This window comes from Condylostylus longicornis, unplaced genomic scaffold, assembly GCF_029603195.1.
Source record: "Condylostylus longicornis isolate FDR11 unplaced genomic scaffold, ASM2960319v2 ptg000107l, whole genome shotgun sequence".
Taxonomy (NCBI): Eukaryota; Metazoa; Arthropoda; class Insecta; order Diptera; family Dolichopodidae; genus Condylostylus; species Condylostylus longicornis.
This window is the reverse complement of record NW_026578075.1, coordinates 2,587,348-2,611,479: the sequence shown is the minus strand read 5'-3', so window position 1 is coordinate 2,611,479 and position 24,132 is coordinate 2,587,348. Positions and strand designations below refer to the sequence as shown.

Below are 24,132 nucleotides of genomic sequence, written 5' to 3'. Positions count from 1 at the left end.
AGAATGTCGAAAATAAATCTAAAAACTAAAATTATTGGAAAGACAAGTTCAACAATTGAAAGCGGTGCTGACTGTTATTGCAAGCTGTGAGTAAAATTAGGTACAGTTAATGAACGAAATAGTAATTTTAATATTTTACAAAATAAATTCTTAAAAAATGATCCTATTCCTATAAAATGTAATTAAATACCTATATAAAAACCTTTATAAGAGTCTCATATTTGTTCATATGAGAAATTCAAATTTTCGGTTCTTGCGAAAACCTCAACAATAGTCTATACTAAATATCAAATGTTTGAAAGTAAGATTTGCTCACGAATGAAATGTTGATAATTCTAAATTTTCAATATAATTCGAAACCTCAGTTGTTTTCGTCCTTGCAAAATTTTTTCCAATATTAATATGCAAATTCGTCGTAATAGTGTCAACTCCTGGATCACGACGAGTATGCTTGTCAAAATTTGCTTCACTCAAAAAGCTATGACGAGAAAAAGAGTTGTCAAGCATTATAAGGGTTTAAATTATTTCGGTGTATTGAGTGACCCATTAGAACTTTAAATACGTTTTAAGTGTGTATTTGAGTATATGCAAATGAAGTAAAACTTGCATAAAAAAGTAAAAATTGTGGTGTTTCCTCGCAATGTTATTTTTAAAAATGTTTAAGATATGAAAAAAGGCTCACGAGTAAACCGAACTTTAATAGTTTGTAAATGAAAGGTTTAAAAAGGATTTGCAAATTTACTTTATGCAACAATTACAAAAATTGAAGTTAAAGAGTGTTGCGCAGTTGTTAAAAATTCTTCTTATAGAAATGTAGGTGCCAAGGGTTAAACTATTTTCAATTTTAAGTTTAATTTGGGAAAAAAAAGTTCACAGAATGTAATCAATTTGAATGTTTAAAAAATAAATAATTTTATAATGAAAACAATTTAATTTTAATTGAAATTATTTGTATATTTTAGAATATAAATATTTAAATTTTCTAAAATTGATTAATCATGGAAAATATTCAAAATTATTATGTAGCAAATGGTTATAGCTTGTTAATAAAATAAAAATTTGACGGTATTATTAAATTAGAAGCACTATAGACCACAATTTTTAATATTGAAATCACTTCTTTACAACTGAACTGCCTTTATTCACTACAACTATCTTGATCCTTTGTGTTTCAGTAAAAAATCAAATATAACTTTGGTCCCTAAAAAGTTACGAACGCAGCATTATTGCATTGTCTTTATAATCCTACGCAAAATAATTAAAAATTTTAATCAACTGTGCAATATTTAATCGGAAATTAAATATTGCACAGTTTTTTAAATAATAGTTTTAGTACATATTTTTAGTACATATACTTGTTAATCATGAGACTATATGAAAAAATTTGTTTTATAACAAATCCGAGCTGTAAATAATGGTAATTTATTCATACTTTTGTTTAGGCCTGTTCAAATGTTTTGTGTAAATCTTTTGTTTATAGATGAAGATGAAATAACTTTGCAAGCAATATGTGTAATTAATTTTGCATAGTGCTTTAAATTTTATTTTCTTGAGTTTTCTAGATCACAGAATATTTAGTATATTATACAAGTTTAGTTCATTTAATTTATGTAGTTGATACCATAACATAATCCGACTAGTTCATAAAGCCAATAAAAAAAAGTAACCGTATTCCATTTTAGAATGTTGATCGCAAGAATATTGTCTTATAATTTTAAAATACCAGTATCAAGCACTAATTTAAATAAAATTTATATCCTTACATATATAAAAATTTTGTACATTGTATGTTAGCATTAACTTGGCAATTAAAGGCAACATTTAAATGTTATCCGCGATTTATCCCTTTTTTTTTGTTGTTTGATTAAATTCTAATTGAAGGACAATATTTCTTATATGTATAGAAATTAATGTTCAAATATTATAAACATTCACATAACATGCATACGAGTATATATATAAATTAATTCAGTTTTTTTGTTACAAGTAAATTTAAAATTTTGGCAATTTTAAAATATTTTACAAAAACTGTAAATTTTTGTTTGAAATGCAGAAAGAAATATCCTGGCACATATCAAGGTATTAAGGCCAAAAGAAGAATGTATTAAGATTTTACATAATTTTTTGTTTTAGCTGATTGTCAGAAAAAATATAAGAATCTTAATTGCGATCAGATTTCTTTGAGTTTTTCATACACCGTCAAAATGCATACGTATATCTAAAATTTTAACGGCTTCCACATAATTTCAGTTTTTTCATAGAATAATTTTAATTTGATTAAAAAAATATTCTTTTAAAATATTCTCACTTACTTTTACATTCATTGGCATCTTTTGAAGTTGCGCGACCCCATGGCTTATCAAAATGAAAAGGTTTACAACGTTCACAATCTCTGCCAGCTGTATTATGCTTACAATCACAGCTGAAAAGTCCATCACGATCAGTTATACAACGTGAAGCATGTCCATTACATTTACAACGTCCACCTACCGCAAAATCAGAAACAGCATAATGTAATCCACTTACAATTGTTGAAGATGATGTTTGAATCGGTTCAATTACATTAGATCCAATAGCATTTTCATTATATGATATAGCAACATTAGATGAGATCATTTGTGCTTGACGTGGTGATAAATAATGATCATCATCTAATTGTTCATGTGGCATCTCTAATCTATGAAATATAACACGTATATCAGTTGCTGTTACCCAATCTTGCAATATATATGATGAATCCAAATCATAAGCAGATGGTCTACCTTCTAAAACACTAAATGCGATTCGATTACCTTGTGAGTCGGTACATCTAGCTTCTTGTTCATTTGCTTTCGTTAAAGTTGCACGATTAGGTTTACCATACATTTTACGACATTGTGAACTATAATATTGAAATGGTTTCCATGTTTTCCCAAAATCATTACTCTTCTGTATTAAAAGAGAATCCGGTTTAATAGATTTTGGGCAAAATTGTAAGCTAATATACGTTAATTCATATTTTTTACCAAAAGATAACGTCAACGTTATATTATCCAATGGTGAATTAAAATTTAATGCTGGTTGTATAATACTTGATCGCCAACATGTTACATTATTTGAATTATTCAAATCAGTTAATGCTATCGATGAAAAACGTTTTCTTGGATTTAAATCATCACATACTTGACAATTTGGTGTTTGATCTGAATTAGATCCATATTCACAAAATCTTTCCGGTCCTTTTGTACCACAAGTGCTCGATGCTACAACAGGACTACCAAAAGCGGCATTCACAAAATCAGGAATACATTTACGTGGTTTATCATCATCGTAACAAGGATCATTCGTTGATAATGGTGCGATCATTTTTAGATACATATCAGATGGTATTGCATTTATTACCATCGTACGTAAAAAACATAGAAACCATATAAAAATTAATTTATTCATTTTAATGCAACTAAGATCGGGCATTTGTTAAAATAATAACAACACTAAATAATAATTTACACTTGCAAAAATTTGTTTTACAAAAATTAAGCGTAAATTTTTTTTCCACTCCGCCTTAATTTTTATTTTTTACCAAAATTTAATTTTTCAAATTATTAATTTTATTTTTATTTAAATTTTTTTTTTATCAATATTGAACACTTTTAAGATTTTTAGAAATGTAATACACTCATTTTTATAATATTTTTAAAAATATGTGATTTTGAATTAATATTTATTAGATAAACTCATTAATCACTTAATATATTTTTTTTATTTCGTTAAAATTCAAATCCTCGAGGTTAAGTCGCACGAGAAAATTGTACAACAGAATCCAACATCCTCATCTTCCGTATGTTTTCTTACGACTGAATTTAACCAAAGAAAATTTTGCTATTGTTTGTTGTTTATTTATTATTAATAATGATGATGCTGCTACTACTACTTAGCAATTAATGTTATGTAGTACTGCTACTCTGTTGTGTTGTTCAATTTTCATCTCTCGTTTGTATTTTGTAGTAAGTAATAAATAAGTGTGAGGATGACGACGCTTTCAATGAATGAAAAGAATCAAAAATACAAAATAAAAACAAATGTGGAAAATAATTCTTTTATACCTTTAAAAATCAAATACAACGGTATTCAACTTTCTTCTTGTATTTTATTCCATAAATTTTGTATACATTGAAAAACTGGAATTTATGATCCACAAAAATGTTTAGCAACATTTTTATTTTCTTTTTAAATGCATATACGATAAAATTTTATTGTGTTTGTTGCAAAACTGATGAGTATGACAATTTATAGATGATAACAAGTATCGAATTCTTTAATAAAGTAAAAGTAAAGAAGTAAATGCAGTTAAACGTGTCAACGGACCGTGTTACAATAACTTTCAATATCTCAACGATTCTCCACATAAATTAAAGAAGGAATGAAATGCTGCGTTTTCAATACTTCAAAGATTGAGTTAAAGTTAAGAGCTTGTGCCGCTATTACGTTTGTAAAATATTTATCCTTAAGAAGCCTGTTTCACATTCGATCATCTGATGTGGAATTGAAGTCTGATGGAAATTTACCGAAATCTGCTAGGAAATATAGAAAACTGTCCGATTGTCATCAGACTTTTTTTCTGATTTTTAAAAGTAATATATATTTAAATACTTTTTAATGGAACAAGGCTTTTCAATTCAGGAGTAAAATATAACATCACTCTGAGAATTTCTACATCTTAAGTAAATCCTTAATTTTGATTTTATATATTACGTGGTTATAAATTAGTTTTGTTTAAGAACTTAATCAATTAAAAATAGCAGTTAAAATTAAATTGGGCTTTAGTTATTAAATGAAGAAATGAAATGAATTAGAAATTAAAATTTTTATTTTAATTTCTACCGATTTCGTTTAATTAATAAGTGTAATCAAAAACCAACAAAAATTTAGCGAGTTAGTTGTTATTTGTGGATTTTGGCGGAACTAAATAATAATAAAGAAAATTAAATTGTAAAAATAATTTTGCAATTAATCTTTATAGTGCTTCAAGTTTTGCAATAAAATTTTATTCTTATGTTTATTAACCATAGTGAAAAATATAATAGACTTACTGAAAAATATAGTTCTTATTCTAAAACGCCAAAGAATTCAATATGAATATTAATTTATATTTATTAAGAAAATGTTATGCAACAATGTATACAAATCATTTTGTTGCCAATTCGAATAACTTTAGGGAAACTTAATGTGCATTACAACAAGTTATAATTTTGTATGTAAATTCAAAAGAGATACGATTTTGAAACAAAAGTTATGTTTGTAAAGTGATAACGATTAAACTTATTTAATTCTATTCAAATAGACAAAATAATACATGAACTGAACTTTGCAGGTTAAGGACTATTAAGAAAAAAAAAATATCTAGAAACAATTTAGGAATGAAAAATTAAATAAAAATGAAAAAAAAGTGAGGAAGAATGAAAAAATATACATAAATAAGTTTAATGAGTCTGTATGTGGAATATTCTTAAAAACATTAAGAATTTTTAATAAAAATTTCTATATAAATCACATTATTATTATTATTTTTATATACTTTTGTAGTTCTTTTACGATTTAAATGATAAAATAGGCTTTGGTGCATTTGAAATAAAATGAAAACCTAAATCTTAATATTTTTTTTTTTTATTTTATTTATGAAGATTTCTTTATGAATTAAAATTTATTTCACATTTTACAATATTGTATATTTTATATACACGCGCACACTTAGACTTTTTACATTTAAAACATTTATACATATATATACATACATATAAAGAAAGTTTGTATTAATAAAAAAAACTGTTATATTTATGTGTACAGGTATGTATATATGTTTAATGAAATTGCAACTTATATGATTTTTAATTTATTTTTAATACTATTGTAAACATTAACTAAATCGTTATAATTGATATACTTGAAAAATTATGAAAAATGAATTAAAAATTTTAAAAGGTGTAGCGCAATAAGTGTTGCCATATATTCATATCAATTTTCTTGTATTGTATAGGCTAGAGCAGTTAATAATCATATTATATATATAGATCGCATAAATGTACGTATGTATGTGTTGTATAATATTATGAGAACAAAATTGAGTTTCATTAAACAATTTTATAATTTAAAAAATTTTATAATGTGACAACATTGTTGCCTATATAATAAGTAATTTTACTATCTTTGACTTATAAATTGAAGCAAACAAGAACTTCTGTTAATTTATTCTAAATAAAATTATATTTTTTTAAGCAGTACTCTTAGTAAATCATAGGCAAGTATGAAATTATTATAAAATTTTGTTTTGAAATTATAAATGGTAATGAATGTTGTCTAGCAGAATTTTTGCTTTTCGATCGCACAAGTTTATTTTTTTGTTATTGGGTACACTGCTTACATACACCACAAAATATAAGATTGAATCTACGATAAAGTCCAAAAACTGTTTACATTTCAAACTAAAATTATCTGATAGACCTCAGACTTTACATCAAAATTTAACAATTTGTAATGAAAATTAAAAGTAGCCAAAATAAAAATCAGCTGATCGTACCTTCAAGCAGTGTTAACATATACGACTTTCATTACAGTTAAATTATACTTTAGATTAATTGATTGCATGAGGTTTAAGTATAATTAAACACTTACTTCGTGTATGTAACAGCTTTACAACTTTGTCAACCTCATTCAATTCTCAGTAATTTTGAGTCTTAGTGGCGTAATTACTACATTCATTGCAACTATTAAATTTATTCTATTTATTCTTTTGTATTAAATTTTTTTATAACTATTAAATTTTAAAAATGTTCCCTTAATTGTAGTGCTACTTCTAAATAAATAAAAGTTCTTTATGGAGCATATGTATGTATGTAGGTGTGTATGCGTTTAATCTCGAAATTTGTATTAAAATCAAAATTTTAAATTTAATTAGACAGAAATTCTGTTGTATAACCATTGTTGGTTAATAAATTTATTTTTATTTAAAATTACTGTTATATATGTATATAAAATCTTTTGAAGTTTAATGAATTTCTTAGAAAATCTCCTCTAAGGTACATTTGATTTAAATTTAGAAAAAAAAATCTATTTCAATTATAGAGAAAATATGCACATATTGGAGTACATATAAAATATAAAAAGAATCAAAACAAAATGAAAATAAAATTATACTCACACAATCATACTTTTTATATGTAAATCCGCTTTACATTATTCTTCATCTTAAATTCATTTGATTGCTCATTGGATTCACATACTTAATTTCATAAGGAATCACCATTGAACATGCTGCTTTTTTTATAAGTATATTTTTAAAGCCTGAATATTTAATGCCTGTCCAAAGAAACTTTCCTAACCAGAAAAAGAAATCGCCAATTGTGGTTGCAATATTTGTTGATTTTCAAATTTGATTTAGATTTCAATCAAATTGTCAAATTTTAGTTTGAAAACTAATTAAATTAACTTCAACATAAAAGCATATAATCATACTATGTAGTTCAGGTTTTAACCATATCAGTGTTATAATCTACATAATCAGACAGTACTCGTATTTCAAAGGGGGAAATGATATTCATATTCATTTCAAAAGCTCAATAATATTTGTGAATAGCCAAAAATCGTATAAGGTTTTGAATATACAAGATATAGTCTTAACAACTTTTCATTATTTTCATATTTAAAGGAGTAATAGCCGATAATCACAATTCGTCATTTGCCCAATTAATTGATTTCAATTATTAAATTTATAAACTAATTCTATTTTAGATATTCTACACCATTTTGTTCATTCTTTTTTTTTTTTGAAAATGTTATTTAAATATTTTCTAATACAAATTTTTTGGTTTACTTCTTTTCTGGAAGAAATAAAGGTCTTCTTTTACCTTATTCGTGACCGGAAGCCGCAAATAGGAAATCTTTATTTAAGAAACTACAAAAACAAAAAAAAAAATTAAAATATTTCTTGATATAAAAAAAAAATTATTTATTTTATATACATACTTACATATACTTTTATCTCACCACCATCACCAACATTCTCATATTTTGATAACAATTATTTCACTTTTGAATTAACATTCTTTTGTTTTTCTAAAAAAAAAAAAGTGTACCAAAGCTACACATGAAATTCCCAAATAACTACAAATTTTCAAAGGAAAAAAAATTATTTTGAATAAACTTTTTTAATTCTTTTAAACTTCACAATGCTATCAAAATTATATTATTAAATTCAAACAAATTTTTTTAACTTATATTTTCATTTGGACATTTTCAAAAATTGAATAAATGGAATTTCTGCCTGAGTTGGAACACCAGTCCGTTTGTCATTTATTTTTCATAATAATTAAAGTATTTGTGACATAAACTTGCAAAGGCTACCTTAAATTTTTAATATTAAATAATTTTAAAATTAAAATATTTGATTTATTTTTTGTATTGGTTTCTTCTTTGTTGAAAATTTTGAGTGTTTTATAAGGAGGAAATTTTACGTTTTTTTTTTCGAACTACATTTGCATGTTCTTGTTTAAATGTAGTTGGCGACAAACAATAAATGAATATGTATGTCGTTTTTTGATTGCATTTCCTCTTTTATTTTTAAAAGTTTTGAATAATTTTTAAAATTTGTTTGCTTTTAAATTGGACATTCAATATTCCAAAAGTGTAAAAAATTTAATTAATTTAACATTAAGAGTAATTTTAAAGGAAAGGTTCTTTATTTCAAACCGTTTACACTCTACAACATTATAAAATCAAAATTTTATATTGTTTACAATGTCTACTTTAAGGTACTCTATTAATATTATTAAAAAATATAGTTGATAAATAAATTTCTTGGGGGGGGAATTCAAAATTTTCATAAACTAAATATTTCGTTGTTATAAAAATATGGTTATTTTTAAGCTTTATTGCAGCAATGTTGTCGTTTTGAAATAAGTTGTCTGTAGCATTTAACTCTTATTCATTAATATAAATTTTATAATTCCAATGTATTTTAAAATTAAAAAGTAAAATAGTTAAGTTATCGACACTTTAATAAAAATATAATCTTTCAGCTGATTTCTACAAATCCCCACATTCAAGCTTAGCTTAATTTATTAGTTTTTGAGTTATCGCTGATCTTAAATAAACTCTTTTAATTGTGATCAAATATAAATGCTGTTAGAATGAAGATATGCTCTTTTATTTGAATAATTACAACAATTTTAACATAGAATATAATGTAATATTATTCAATAATTATATTAAAAGCAATGTTTATGCATTATTTGAATATTAATTGGTTATCTGAACCATCATAATTTACATAAGTGCCAGTATATAATGTACTAAGTTTAAAAGTGAAGTGTTTAAATTTATACATTTTTAAATGTTCTATTTTAACAAATTTCACAAAACTTTTGATATTTTTCATCTGGATGAATATCTGAAATACATGTGCTTGTAAAATCACTCAACCATCGCCAACAATTAGATCTAATTAATCTAATCATCGTTAACAGTTGATAATTTGATAATAAAGACGTAAGGAACATTAATCGTTTACCATTTATAAGTATGCAACAATATTATACGTAATATAGGAGAATTTTTAATTCTCAAATATGCGGAATTCTCTCTTATTTTCAAAACGAAAGCAAAAAATAAACACCGTATTATTAACGTAGAATTAAGTTTATTATTCCCCATAAAAACTTTATATAAAAAATGAATATATTCGTATTGGTCCGTAAAAAAAAACAAAAAAAAAAAAAAAACAATCTGTTCATTTTTAAATAAGGTCCCCAAAGAACAACAAAAAAATTTTTTAATGTTGATATTAAAAGGATACTTTTTTAAATGTAATTATTTAATGTTCTACAAAAAGAATAATAATATGTAAGTATAATATGTACGAGTATATTATGTAAAATAAAAGAAAAAAAATAAAAATCAATGTGTGCAACGATAAAACAACAAAATATAATAATAATAAAAATAATAATAATGATAATAAGAATGATAATATATAAGAAACAACAAAAGAAAATTCAGGAAATTTCTCTGTGAAATGAATACCCTTAAGGCAAACCTTCTGATTCAGACAATATTGTTGAAATCTTAAGTATGTATAAACGATTTTCTTATACACGCATTCATTTAAACATATCTATACAAATATATGAATATACATACACATATATATGTTTTTTAAATTATATAATGGAACTTCAAGGATAATAAAGTAATATTAAATATTATATTTGTTTGTTAATGCGGTAACATTATTATATAAATAAAAAAAAACTTACATTAACATTCATATACATACATATATATTATATACATATCATAATTTGTAGATACATTTTATATGCCTATATTACAAACGGAATTCATATACAAAAACAAAAAAAGAACAAGAACAAAAATTCGTGTTTATATTACATAATCTTTATTCTATAATTTTTAAATTTGACAAAAAGTTTTCCTATATTATTTACACTATACTTAAGGATTAAGATAAACAAAATACAAAAAAAAATAAAAAATGAGTATAAGTACTTGAAAATATGCGTGTTCGATGATCACAAAAAGAAAAAAACAAAAAACAGAAACAAAAGTATAAAATTAGAAACATAAACCTTAAAGCTAAAACCACTTTTTATATTAATAAGAAAGATAATAAACAATACAAAGATGTTCACATAATGTACCCATGGTCTGAATATGTCCTTTGGGATTTTAATTTTTATCTTTATGACCATTTTTATTCTCTTAACAAAAGTACATATTATAGCGCATTAATACGTAAGTATATAACGTCAGTATACGTCAATATACGTAAGTAAACATAGTAAAATCTTTAAATTATTTTTGGTTTTGTTCTTTTTGTATAACGCATCTTTCACACGAAAATATCACCAAAACAAAAGAATCTCGATTCTTAAAGAAAAAATTGTATAGAGACAAAAAACATTTCCTCGTCATAATAAAAAAAATAAAAACCGAAAAACAACAAAAATGGAAAATTGGCAAAAATTCTAAATGGATTAAGATTTTTCGTACATAAAAGGATATAGTCACATACCAACATACTTACTTTAAATATAGTAACTTTTCATAGAAAATTCGTTGAAATCTATAGAAAAATTTTTTATTACTTAATTTTTTTAGCTCAATATATGTATGTATGTATGTGTATGACAAGCAAATTTGAAGAATTATAACTTGAATCAAATGTTAAGTACTTTTTAAAACAAAATTAAATTTTTGTTTTTTAAATTTTAACACTATAATTTATAAATATAAAAATAATTTTATCACTCTCTTTTTTAAATATAGAGATAATAGCTTAAATAATAATATTATTCACACATACATACACATAAATAAGTACATATGTAAATGCTTTATTAAAACAAAAATCATTTTAAATTTTTAACTTTTTATGTTAGCTTATTATAAAAAGCATAGTTAAGCAATAGCAAATATTTATGTAAATGAGAGCCTATTGGAATAATGACGTTATTTGAGAATTTTACTGTCAAATCATATAATGCGATATTCTCAATTAATTCTCAATCATTTCTCATCAGTTCTCTCATCAATTTTTAATTAAATCAAACCATAGTTTTATTTCTTTGAAAATAGAATGAAAATGGAATTGTTTTTCGCTAAAATATCATCAGCTGATAATGGCACATTATTAGCTGATATATCAGCTAATAATGTGCCATTATCCACATTATTGTGGCTATCAGCTAATAATGTGCCGGGTTGAAGTGTCCAATCAGGATGCAGAGTATATGTTCCGTAAAATACGCAATTATTTTAGTGTCTTACTGTATAATAATATAGGCAATTACCAAAAAGCAATTTAAGATTAACGCATTAGCTGCCAAATACGAGTTATCTCGTAGTTGGAATTCATATCAAAACTGCCAACTACGAGATAATTCGTAGTAAGAACTGTGCAACTATATGAAACTTAATTTCTGAAAAACCAGCTCTTTGCGTGAATAATTGTTTCAAAATTTATCACCACAAGTAATTTACTATATTTAATACTTAAAAAAAATGAATTTTGTTTTGTTATGGTTTATTTTATTGAAATAAAGTTGAATTTCGAATATTAAATTTAGACTTTTTCTTTTTTATTTTGAAATCAAATAAAAAACTAAGTACGAGCTATCTCGTATTTTGCATATTCAAATAAAATTGTCTAAAGTAGGCCAAAGTACGAGATATCTCGTATTACCTAAAGATACCTAAAAACACCTTACAATAGTTTTGGGAAGCCTCATGAGTGTTTTTATGCAATATTTTTGCATTATTTGTCTTGTAAAATAAAAATTTTGAATTGGCACCAGGAGTTAAATATTCCAAAACTCTCTTGGCAGCGAATGCGTTAAATTACTTTTAAATTTAAATTTCAAGTGAGGGTTAGTAAATTAAGTTTTCATTAAGATAGTCCAATATTCCTTGTATTGTTTAATAATATTTTCATTTTAAATTATATACTTTTTTTCTATTATACCTACATTTGTAAACTGAAAGCTGTGTACTATCAGGGTTAATAATACAATTAAATTTTATTTTTGGACAAAAACAAAAAAAACATCTAAAAAATTATTCTTTATACTATGAATACCATTAAATAAACAAGAATAACTGATTTGTTAGTTTTGTAATATCAAAATCATTAAAAAATTAAAATTTAAAGAATCGTGTGCTTGCATACAAAAACACAAGTATTGATCGGTAAAAAGGTATACAGAAGTACCTAGACCCTCTAAATAATCTAAATATTTAAAAAATAAAAAAAAAAAAAAACAAAAATAAAATTGAATTTTACTATTTTTATTTTTGTTTTGGTTATCATTTTTGTCACCATCACGTTTTATCAACAATTCAAAATGTCATTGAACCAAACAAAAAAAAAATCATATGCTTTAATTTCACTTTGAATTTTACACAATTATATTTTTCGATTTATAAACGATTTTATATAAATCTTTTAATAACTAAATTTTAAATAAAATTTTAAACCGAGTTTTCAATTATAATAAGAGTATAAAGAATCGCCAACATAATATGGGATTATATGACCCCCTAAAATATGCCTATATAACACAATGAACAAATTAGATTTCTAGATGTTTTTTTTTATAATTTATGGACCAAAACAGATTGAGAACTTGTTATAGAGTTGAATTCCTGTAATAGAAAATTTGAAAAAGCCGTGAAGTATGCAATTTACGGGCAGCCCTATTAGGATATCTCAAGATATTTGATCTACATAAATATTTTGTTTTCTAAAACGGAAATTTATACATTCACCCTGAATTTCATGTTGAATAAATTTAAAAATTCGTGGATTCTACCATTAAGAATAAAAATTCGTGATTTAATTCAGGGTTATGAATAGTACATAAGGTTTTCAAAAAGCTTATATTTAAATTCTACGAATCGTTTTAATTTCGTAAACCTAATATTTCATTTAATTTAAAATTTGAGTTCGAAATTTCAATTCGAAAAAAATCTACTTTTGGGAAATTGTCTTTTATTCCCCGCAATCATCTGTCATAATATTGCATAACCTCATATTTCATTATATTAAAAAACTTAAATTTCTTGGTATACAATGGAAAATATTAAAATCCAAAAACTTAATAATAATTTTTATTTAGTTTTTTTTTCATTCCTTCAATAGGTAAAGTCTCAACATAATTAAAAATATGTTTCATGCAGGAATGTACATATGTACGTGTACATGTAACATATCTCCTTAATATTATCAAATTTTAGAATTCCATAATATTTGATAATTGCCTTCCAACAAACGTTTTGAAAAATAACAACAATACCTTAAAATTTCATAACCCCCCAACCATATACCTTGACCTTTTTTTTTTTTACTTATCATCTGCCTATGAAATAATCTTTACCCACTTGTTGATTATTTTTCTCCAATTCTTCATATATAGAGAAATATTATATTATTTTCTTTTTTTGATTTCTACTTTTGTTACGTTCCATAATGCATAAAAATTCCTGAACTACATTTTCATTAATTTTTAGATTTACTCGTAATAATTATATTTACATTTCAAAAATTAATTTACATCTTTATTGCTATTTAGCGGTTAAACTAACTAGTATAATAATGTAGTAAAAAGGAGATATACGACAAATCATATTATATTCACATACAAATATATACATATTGTGTAACCTAGTATAGAATTTTCATGTAAATGAATGTACATATATTGCAAATATCAGTGGCGTATCTACTTTAATAACATGAAAGCTAGAAAAATAAAATTTACTTAACATAAAAAATCATTAAGTAGTATTGGATTTTTGCATTTTTTCTCAAATTATCGACTGAATATTTCACTTTCAAAAACAAAGTGAATAAATTTTGTATGCATTTTAGAAAAAAAACGAGAAACGCAATACCAAATAATTCTTCTCACTCGAAAATTACATTATACACGTATATGATATTTACTCACTTTCCGAGTAAAATAGCGAGATATACGATGAGGCCCAGAATTTAACCCTTTTCATATTATAGTTCAAATTTTACGCAACATCTAGTTGATACACTTCAATATCTATAAAATACACTTTATTCTATAACGTAGGTGACATTACTGCAACATTTTTTTTTAACAAAAACTTCTCTTACACGTTTTTTTTTTGACAAAGAGGGAAAATTGATTCGAAAAAAAAGAATGTTTTTTTCAAATATTTCTTAAAATATTTGTACATTTACTATATGCGATATATATACATACATACATGTACGTGCAAGTGCCCCACAGTAAAAAATGTACTCACATATACATAGGTACATAAATACATACGTACGTCTGTCAACTATGTACATTATATGATGCCTTCGGCTGAATTTCACGTATGGATGTAAAAAAAAAAGTTTTCCATTTTTGCTTTTTTTTTTATTTTTTTCATTTTTCATTGTTTTTATTCGTACATATATATGGTTACCATTGATCATTACAATAGAAACTGAAATTAATAAAAGACCTTTTATTTACATTGAGTAGGGAAATTTGAATTTTGCAATATCCGTTACTTGTATATAAAAATGTTTCACTAATAACATGACTTAATTTGAGGCAATTTCAATAGAAAAATAAAAAGAATAAAAATTACTAATTTCCAACTCTAGGATATTTATGCATATCAGTCAGTTGAAATTGTTGGACAATTTCGAAAAATATTGTAACCCATTTTAACATACGCATACAACAAACAATTTGACAAAGCTTAATATGTAAAATAAAGGCCACAACTTGTCCACAACTAGGTTATACTTTTCAGGTCATTTGAACTTACCATTTTATATTCTATAACAAAGAAACGAAAACTTTTCTTTATAATATTTAGTTATTATTAAACGAATAACTTATTTATAATGTCCTTCGTAGAAAGTCCCTATAACAATTACAAAAATATACATACATTTTATCTATAATAAAAAGGGACAAAAATGAATAGAAATGTTAATGAATCTTTGTAGTTTTTAACAGAATTACTAATTTTGACCGAAATCTTTGAATATACAAAAAAATTTTTAAGTTTTATCTGTTTATCGCAAATGCCTCTTTATTAAACAAAGAAGATTTTATTACTGGGATCCATATCTTAATTTCTTTTCATTTTTCATTTTTATAGTATTTATAAACCCTTTATGTAAAAGTATAAGAATACACTTTTACATTTTATTAAGAATAATTTACAAAATATTGTAGCTCTTTACCAATTTTTGGTATTGCAAGCTATATTATAATTGACATGTAATCCCTTTTTTGAGAGAGGTCAAGCCCCGAATGCAATATGAAATTCAACGCGAAAATATTCATCGCTCGAATATCATGAGAATAAGAGTAAGAGTTCTGAATTAATTCAGTGGATTATTTTTAATCAATATATTCATAAAAATAAATTATATTAGGTTTAAAAACAATTTTTTTTTTTGTAATAAAATTTTATTACCTTATATTAAAACGAAAATTAAAAATACTTATTATTCTACCTTATTTTACAAATAAATTACATACACATATTATAATGGCTTTTTATTTAAAACATTTATTTCAAATTTAAAATTATGAGATATTACTTTAAAAAAAAGCGAGAATCTACTTTTTCTCATAATTTGATTTTAATTGTTTCTTTCAATTCGAAAGGGGATTTTCGATAATTCAGAAATGCACTGAAAATTCTAAATTAAATTTTAAAGGTCCTTTCAAACATACTTACAAATCTCGAGTAACTCTTCAATATTCAATATTCGAGTAATTCTTTTTTTCATTATACCCTTCTTTTAATTTCTTATATTTTTGCAGTAGTTATAAAAAAATTTTAAAAATTTCCTTTAAAAATTTAAGCACAAACGTAATTTTCAAACAAGTTATTTTTGCAGATTTTGCAGTTTAGAATTATTGAACGTGCTTTATATTTAAAACTGAAATATGGAAAATCCCCAAAGTTACATTGTATTTATCAATTGCTTTTCGAACTGAAGACAACAATTTCTTTAATCATTTCACTAATTAAAATTCAATTTATGTACTCATATATAATAGTTTTATGTACATGTTATTCGTTAAATTAAAATTGTTTCTTTAATATTAATTTTTTTTTATTTTGTTATTAATATCAAAATTGATTAGTAGATTCTAATATTTAGCATAAAAAAAAAGCACTGCAATTAGTTGAGAATTTGAGTATGAAAAAAAATAAATGCTGTATTAAAATCGCCGGTGATGGACTGACTTTTCATATGATATAACATTTTTAAAACATATTATAACTGCATTCAGTCCTTTTTTTTCTGAACTTTGAACTTTTTTCATACAGTTTTTGAATTTAAGATATAACAATATTAGTTAATTTTGGTATTTTTTTGTCAATGTTATTCAATGATGCCATAAAAACTTGGACCAATTCTTATCAAATCAGTTATCTAATTATATATACACAGTCTACAAATGTATTGTATGTATGTACATATATACAAATATTGCATGTATTTTTGATTCGATTTTAAAGCTCCAGGATTACAGGATTATATAAAGTCTAAAAGTTGAATATTCAACTCTTTTTATACTTTAAAAACCAATATTTGTTAAATTAACATCAACATTTGTATCAAGATTAAAATGTATTTTAAGACGTCTCGTGAAGAACATTTGAACAATATTATGCTTCAATTTATGAAGCTCAAGTTCAAAATATATAATAAAAGAAAATTTTTATCGAAATCTCAATCAGAAGTATGTTTTATTTAAGTTTACTTATGGAACCATAAAACGGATAACCTTATATTTTATACATTTATATGTACGTATTACTTTTATAATATAAATACATATTATATTTATACGTACGTACAAATTAAAAATAAATACACATATATGTATATATACATGTAGGTATATAAGCAATGTACATATACTATGTATATATTATTATACTAATATAAAATTTTACCGATTTACTTAATTACACTTAAATAAATTGTTTTTATAACGTTAAAAATTTGCTAATCACAGTACATTTTCTCCTAACAATTTCAAGAACATTTTTAATTAATGCACTACCACTGCTTTTCTATAATTATCATTCTTAAATTTGGCTTGTAAGGCTAGATATTTTTTTTTAATTTATTAGTTCTAATAAATTTTTTATGATATTTGCCCTAAAAATGCGATTATGAAAGATTTACAGTAAATTAGCTTATGCAATAATATTTTAACATGAAAAAGATTTTTAATTTTTTAACATGAAAAAAGCTAAGCTCATTTTAAAGCCATACATGTAATACTTTATTCATGACGTTAGTTATAACTATAATATTAAATGCTTCAAAAAGTCCTTTTGTTTACAATTATCTAAGATAAATTGAAACGAATTTCAGTTGTATTAAAATAAAATGTGATAAAACAAAAATTTTTTAAAGAAATTTCTTAACATTTTGTCTTTTTAATCATCTTTCTAGATTAGTATATACTAAAGAAAAAAATTTAATAATTTATACTTAATTATAATCACAAAATTCGTCAATATTTGAAATTATTGAGATTATATTGAGCAAAAAAAAATGGCTGTGAATGTTTAATTACAAACAAATTATAGATACAGAGATTTTAAACTCAAAAAATATCTGACCTAATGTGCAACTTAAATTTGAAATAAGAGTATTTGAAATAAGAAATAAAATCTTGTTAAATTGATTCCTTCAACATTTATTACATAAAACTCAAAAATTAAATAAATAATTTTTAATTATATTAAACAGGTTAGAAAATAGAATTGCAAATCTGTTATATGCACAATTTTGAATCCGCATAACGTTGAAAGTTGAAGTAAAAATTGAAAGTTTCTTTAAATATTTACTGATAAAAATATTATTATAAATTCTGAGTAATTTTTATGTAGATGAAAGAAAAAAGTAGTATGCAACAATTTTCAAATTTTGAATTAAAATTATATATTTGCAATTTAAATAATCCGTTTACAAAATCTTTGAACTGACATTATTTTCGCTTTTAAAAAGTTTTCAAAGTATCGTATTTTTTAATAAGAATCGATTTTCTCTTTTATACATTCATATATATATAAAAACAAGACAAATTATTGCTAATACAATTAGAATTTAATTTTGAGTTTTGTATAATATCATATAGAAAATAAATGTTTTCTCTGCTACAAATATCTTTTTAAAAGGAAAACTTAACGGGTCACATTATGATATTTAAAAAAAAACACTGAAAACTATTTCAATGTTTTAAATTTGATGTTTTGCACATTCGAAGACTAGGTAAGTTTACATCTAAAACGCATAAATGACTATTGTCTTATATTTGCGGAAGTATATTCAACTTTATTTCAGTTCTCAATACAAATAAAATAGCTTCTAAAAAATTTCGGACATAGAATTCAAAATTGTACAAAAAGTACTTTTTTTTGCATTCAAAATGCCAACTTGAATTTGTAATGTGAAAAAAACTTAACTTTTGTTCAGAGCAACCAAAATAAAGTTTCAGTGTTATATAAGTACAAAATTAGTCTAATTTTTTGTTTTAAAAGTTTTGAAAACTAGTCTTACTTCTAATATACTAACATGTTTTTTAAGTTATGTGAGAGACTACTGGTACACTGTCATTCTTTAGAAATATAGAAAATATATTTTATATAAATAATGTTTTTACGTAATGAACTACAATTTAGTACTACATAATATACATAATGTTTTGAATAACTTAATTCTATTTGTGTACTTAACAAGAAATTGTTACAAGTATAACGATATGAACGTTTTTCTTTTTCAAAATATGCATATTTTCAATTTTAATCTATTTGAAAAAAGAAATAAAAAAATTTCTTACAAAGACACTAAACAACTTAAACGTCATATTTTTATCTTGGTTATTTTTATACAATAATTATTAAAATTTAATATGTAAAAATTATCTAAATTTTCGTAAAAGTTTACAATTTTCAGTATTTAAACATACAATTTAAATTTACAGACAAATAAATAACTCCAATAAATATAGTATTATTTTTTTTAAGTAACATTAATTGTATTTTGTTACAAAAAAAAATACTGAGTACAAAAAGATTTTAGCATCAAATTTTACTATCTTACTATTTTATTAATGATGTAAATTGATGAAAATTACTTAAAAATATGCTAGACTACTTTTATTGAACATAACATCGTTGTTAAAATTAAAAATTTAATTTCAAAATGTCTTCAGACTTAAACGTTTGATCGGAAGATGAGTAAATATGTCTTTTCATTTCATCTACATATGATTGTATATTGCACGAGTTTTTTGAGATCCTGTGCTTTGTTTGGATAAATCAAAATTTTTGACCTGAAAATCAAAGTAAAGAATAAATTCAACAATTAATATAAATCTTCATGGCACAGTACCATTTAACTCCCTTACTCTTATTATTATTAGGAAATCAATCAATTACAATAATCAAATTATTTAAGAAATCAAATATTTTGATAACCAATTTTGTTTCATATAGGTAACAAATAATTTCTTTTAAAAGGACCTAAGTTTAAGAAAGAACTCGAAAGAATCGGGAGTTAAACTTGTTTCCAAATTTTTTTTTTATAAAAAAAATGTAATAAAATCTTACTGTTGACGTGGGAAAGCCGTCTTTGTAAAATTTTCGTGGTGACCTCGTTTCCAGTCAACATTAAATTCTGTTTTTGTCCTTGTACATAAATCCCATTTGCCAAATACATTTTTTGTGCTGCACGGATATCTTGTTTTTTATCCTTGTCTGCATGGTCACCCTATAAAAAAAATATTGTAAATATTTTCCTATTACAACACCGAATAGTGCTAATTATGCAATTACGATTTCAAAAACAAATTCTACTCACCAAAGGGCTGGCAGATTTTCTGTCTATCATATTTTCATCGAAACCGGAATCAGACGAATTATCACTAAATTTCGATGCAGATGGATCTGGAACATTATGAGTTTGATTTAAGGTCATTTTATTGACATCCACTGTTTTAAAATTTGCGGGGTCTATTGAATTTTTTATGTCTTTGATTTCATTAGAAGTCAAACGAACAGATAAATTCATTTTGTTTATTGAAGTTTTTATTATTTTTCCGGTATCAGACTTGAGTTTGTGCATCATAGCAATCTTATAAGTAGCTGAAGGGTCTTTTTCTTTAATTAAACCTTGAGCAGATAAGATTTCCGTATCAGTCTTTTGCCCATATTCAGTTTCTAAAGAATAATTTTCTGCCTGTCTTTTAAGAAAAAGACTATGTTTTTTTAATAATACACCATTTATTCCAGGAGTTAGTTGCTCACTTAATGCTTTATTTACATATGTATCGTTATCAGACTTATTTTGCTTTTGTAAAATATTGCATTTTATTTTGATTGAAGTATTGTGTTCTGGACATGGTTGATAATTTTCAAGATCAATAATAATAGCATTTATATTGGAATTTTCATAAGCAAAACCACAACATATTTTACGCACTTGCCATAGATTTTCGTCTATAAAACTAAAATTTTTTAACGATAAATTTTTTTTTGGCTTGAGAGATTTTCTTCTGTTGACCTTTTTCTGAAATTTTTTATTTTGCAGCTCTTCAAAACTTATATTTATTTGATTAGATGTAGGAGATAAGGACTGTTCATCCTGTCCCCAATATGCAGAAACACAATCGTTATCAGCTACAACCGCAAAATCATTTTTATTTAAATGCCTCTTCTTTTTAAATATTTTAGAAAATTTTTCCGGAAGGTTGCTTTTCTGGGCTTTGGCATCAACCTTTTCATTTTCTTCACGAAGCTTTTTGAACTTTGTCATAGATTTCATGCCTGGTCCAACTCTAGCATCAACAACATGACCCCAATGCCGATTACTTCCAACTGGCAGCCTTTTGTATCTTTTCACTAATAAAACACAGGCATTACAAATCTCACCTTGTCTAGGTTTGTCTAAATTAAAGCATTTTACAGAATCTCCTTCATATTTTTTTGAATCGGTGAATCTAGAACTAAAAAATTTTCTCTTTGCATAAAAAAACTTTTCGATAAATTTGAAAAAGTAAAGCTAATTACAATTTCTTTTAATTACTTTTTCGCAATATAATTGTATTAATTATAAAAAATTTTACAAAAAAATAGTATAGAAAATACATATGAACAATTGAAACAAACCTGCTAGACTTAGCTCTGCAAATGCAGCATCCTTCCGTACTTCTATACACTCTTGGCTTATGAAACGAAAACATTTTATTTATTATTATATATATGTATGTATATATATTTCTTTATGTAAAGTATTGCAATTTGAATTTATTTATAAAAATGCATCCTTTTAACTTCGCATAGGAGGTGCTAAATCAAATTTCCTGTTTCAGATCTATAAATAAAAATTAAAAAGGAAAACAATTAATCAATTAGAAGGCAAGCACAATATTATTTTTTTTTTTATATATTTTTTTCAAAAGTTTTAAAGAATTGCGACACACAAGTAGATATGTAAATAAAATACTGGAAATTTTTACAAGAACCTTAATTACTCGAATATGTACATATGTATATCGCATCTATCAAAATTATATTACATGGATTCGTACTCGTATATTCAAATACACTTTAGAAAGGTGAAAAATGTAAATGAAATATCTACCTACTTATAGGCTATAACTAAATATTTCATCTATAAAAGATTGAATTTCTAATGCAAAGGTAATTGGAACTTTTAGATAAGTATTTAGGTAACTACCTACCTAATTATATTTGAATTGATGTGCACAAAAGTATACATACATACATACCTAAATTTTCTTCCAAACTTGTAAGTATATCAATATTTTTTTTTTTATCAAGACAAAATATACATATTAACTTTAATAATTATATCATCTACATTGTGCTGTTATATTTAAATGTTTCAATAACTTTCATCTACTGCTAAGGTATCATATGGAGGGTATCATAAGAATTTTTAAAGCTTTGTTAATACAGGTTTTAAACTTAAAAAGTGGTCGTTTACATGGTGTGCATCAAGTAGTTTATACACACATATACATATGCGTGCACATATGAGAAGACCGAATGAAATATTTAATTGTGCTATTGCTATGCATGAAAACATAAATTTTAAATATTTGTTTAAAATAAATGCTTTCAGTAACTGTTATTATTACATACGAATTTGTAAAAAAAAAATTACACGGAAAGCAAACAAAACTAATTTTAACACCAAAATATTCTATATTTTCATACTTATTGCATAAATGATTTTGTGGCAAATTTTTTTTTTTTACAAGATACACCGAATTTTTATGTATACGTAAACTGTTGTTGTTATAATCGAAGTGCCTCTGTACTTTTATTTTAAAACAGATATAGAATATGTAGGTCTGTTTTTATATATATAAATATATATGTATATTTAAAATAATAAGTATTTAGTTAAAATTCAACTAAAGAATGGTATTTTTTTTTTCAAAATCTTAAACAAAAGCTTATCAAAAATGCTAATAATGCCTTGAAGCCGTCAATAATGAGTTCATATTTTTTGATATATAGCTATTTAAGTATATTTTGATGTAAAATAAGAACTAATGCACCATAAAGTAAATTTATAAAATATATAATTAAATACAATAATCACTTCCAGACATTTTTCAAATTAAAATATTTCAAATCTAAATTTAAGCATCGCCATGACGCTCTCATTCTAATATTGTATATACATACCAGGAAAATTTATTACAATTTGTTTCCTCTGAAATTCTGTTTTTTTCGGAAGCTATTCTTACTATAATTTACTTTGGAAAATATTTTAATATATAATAATGAAGTTTTTGTATAAAGATTTTTAAATTATGTACTCGTAAAAACAATATTGTTAAAAATTGTGTAGGTACCTGTACACTGCTTAAGTAAAAAGTATTGCTTGAGAAAGTTTTTTTACCAATGTTAATGTATACTTTTGTTTTTTTTTAATTTCGCAGTTATACAGGTTCAGGTGATTGTGATTCAACAAGATTACCAACATTACAAACACAAGTTTTTTTAGCAGCAGCTGTTAAAAAACTGTCAATAATGACATTTGGCTACACTTATTTATCATACCCCTGAATTTTTTTCAATAGGTCAGTTTAAAGCATTGTCAATTTAAAATTTCATATTACGAATGATGATGTTCAAATTTGCACTAGGATTAAAATAACTCGAATTAAAAATAACTCTTCTCTTTCTTAAATTTAAAAGTACAAAATAAAACAGAAACATCTATAAATTTAAAAATAGCTATCTTGAAAAAAGAAATTATTATTTTAAGCTTTTTGTATTACATAGAATTTCTATGTAGTACAAAATTGACAAATCACAAAAAATTTGCAAAACTTAGCATTAAGTCACAAACTGAAAGCGACATTTTGAAATTTAATTTCCATGTTTTATTTTTAAATTTATTTTTCATTATAAGGAGAATGCATTAGAATATATTTTATATTTGTATGTTTGAAAAGAAAAAAATTAACAATAAAAGAAAGTTTTAAAAGATTATTTTCAGTAGATGATATTCATAATTAAACTACT

At 24.0% G+C, this 24,132-nt stretch overlaps 2 protein-coding genes across 3 annotated transcripts in view; both read right to left on the bottom strand.

Moving 5' to 3' along the window:
• Positions 1-3,815, bottom strand: part of LOC129614328 (netrin-B) — a 77,184-nt gene extending 73,369 nt beyond the window's left edge. Inside the window, exon 1 of the mRNA XM_055528884.1 lies at positions 2,313-3,815. Coding sequence (XP_055384859.1) covers positions 2,313-3,453 — 1,141 coding nt within the window. The 5' untranslated portion in view covers positions 3,454-3,815. The remainder of the gene's footprint in view (positions 1-2,312) is intronic.
• A 15,753-nt stretch (positions 3,816-19,568) lies between these two features.
• On the bottom strand, positions 19,569-23,530 carry LOC129614356 (uncharacterized). Of its 2 annotated transcripts, none has more exons than XM_055528930.1 (5): positions 23,457-23,530; positions 21,736-21,940; positions 20,429-21,572; positions 20,179-20,338; positions 19,569-19,901 (listed from the first exon to the last, which is right to left on the bottom strand). In XM_055528930.1, exons 2-5 carry the CDS (start codon positions 21,807-21,809, stop codon positions 19,888-19,890), a joined length of 1,392 nt encoding a protein of 463 aa, XP_055384905.1. In that variant the 5' UTR covers positions 21,810-21,940; positions 23,457-23,530; the 3' UTR covers positions 19,569-19,887. The 2 variants fall into 2 exon arrangements, with proteins under 2 accessions (XP_055384905.1, XP_055384904.1); XM_055528929.1 differs by lacking the exon at positions 23,457-23,530 and adding an exon at positions 23,287-23,449.
• Between the last annotated feature and the right edge of the window lie 602 nt (positions 23,531-24,132).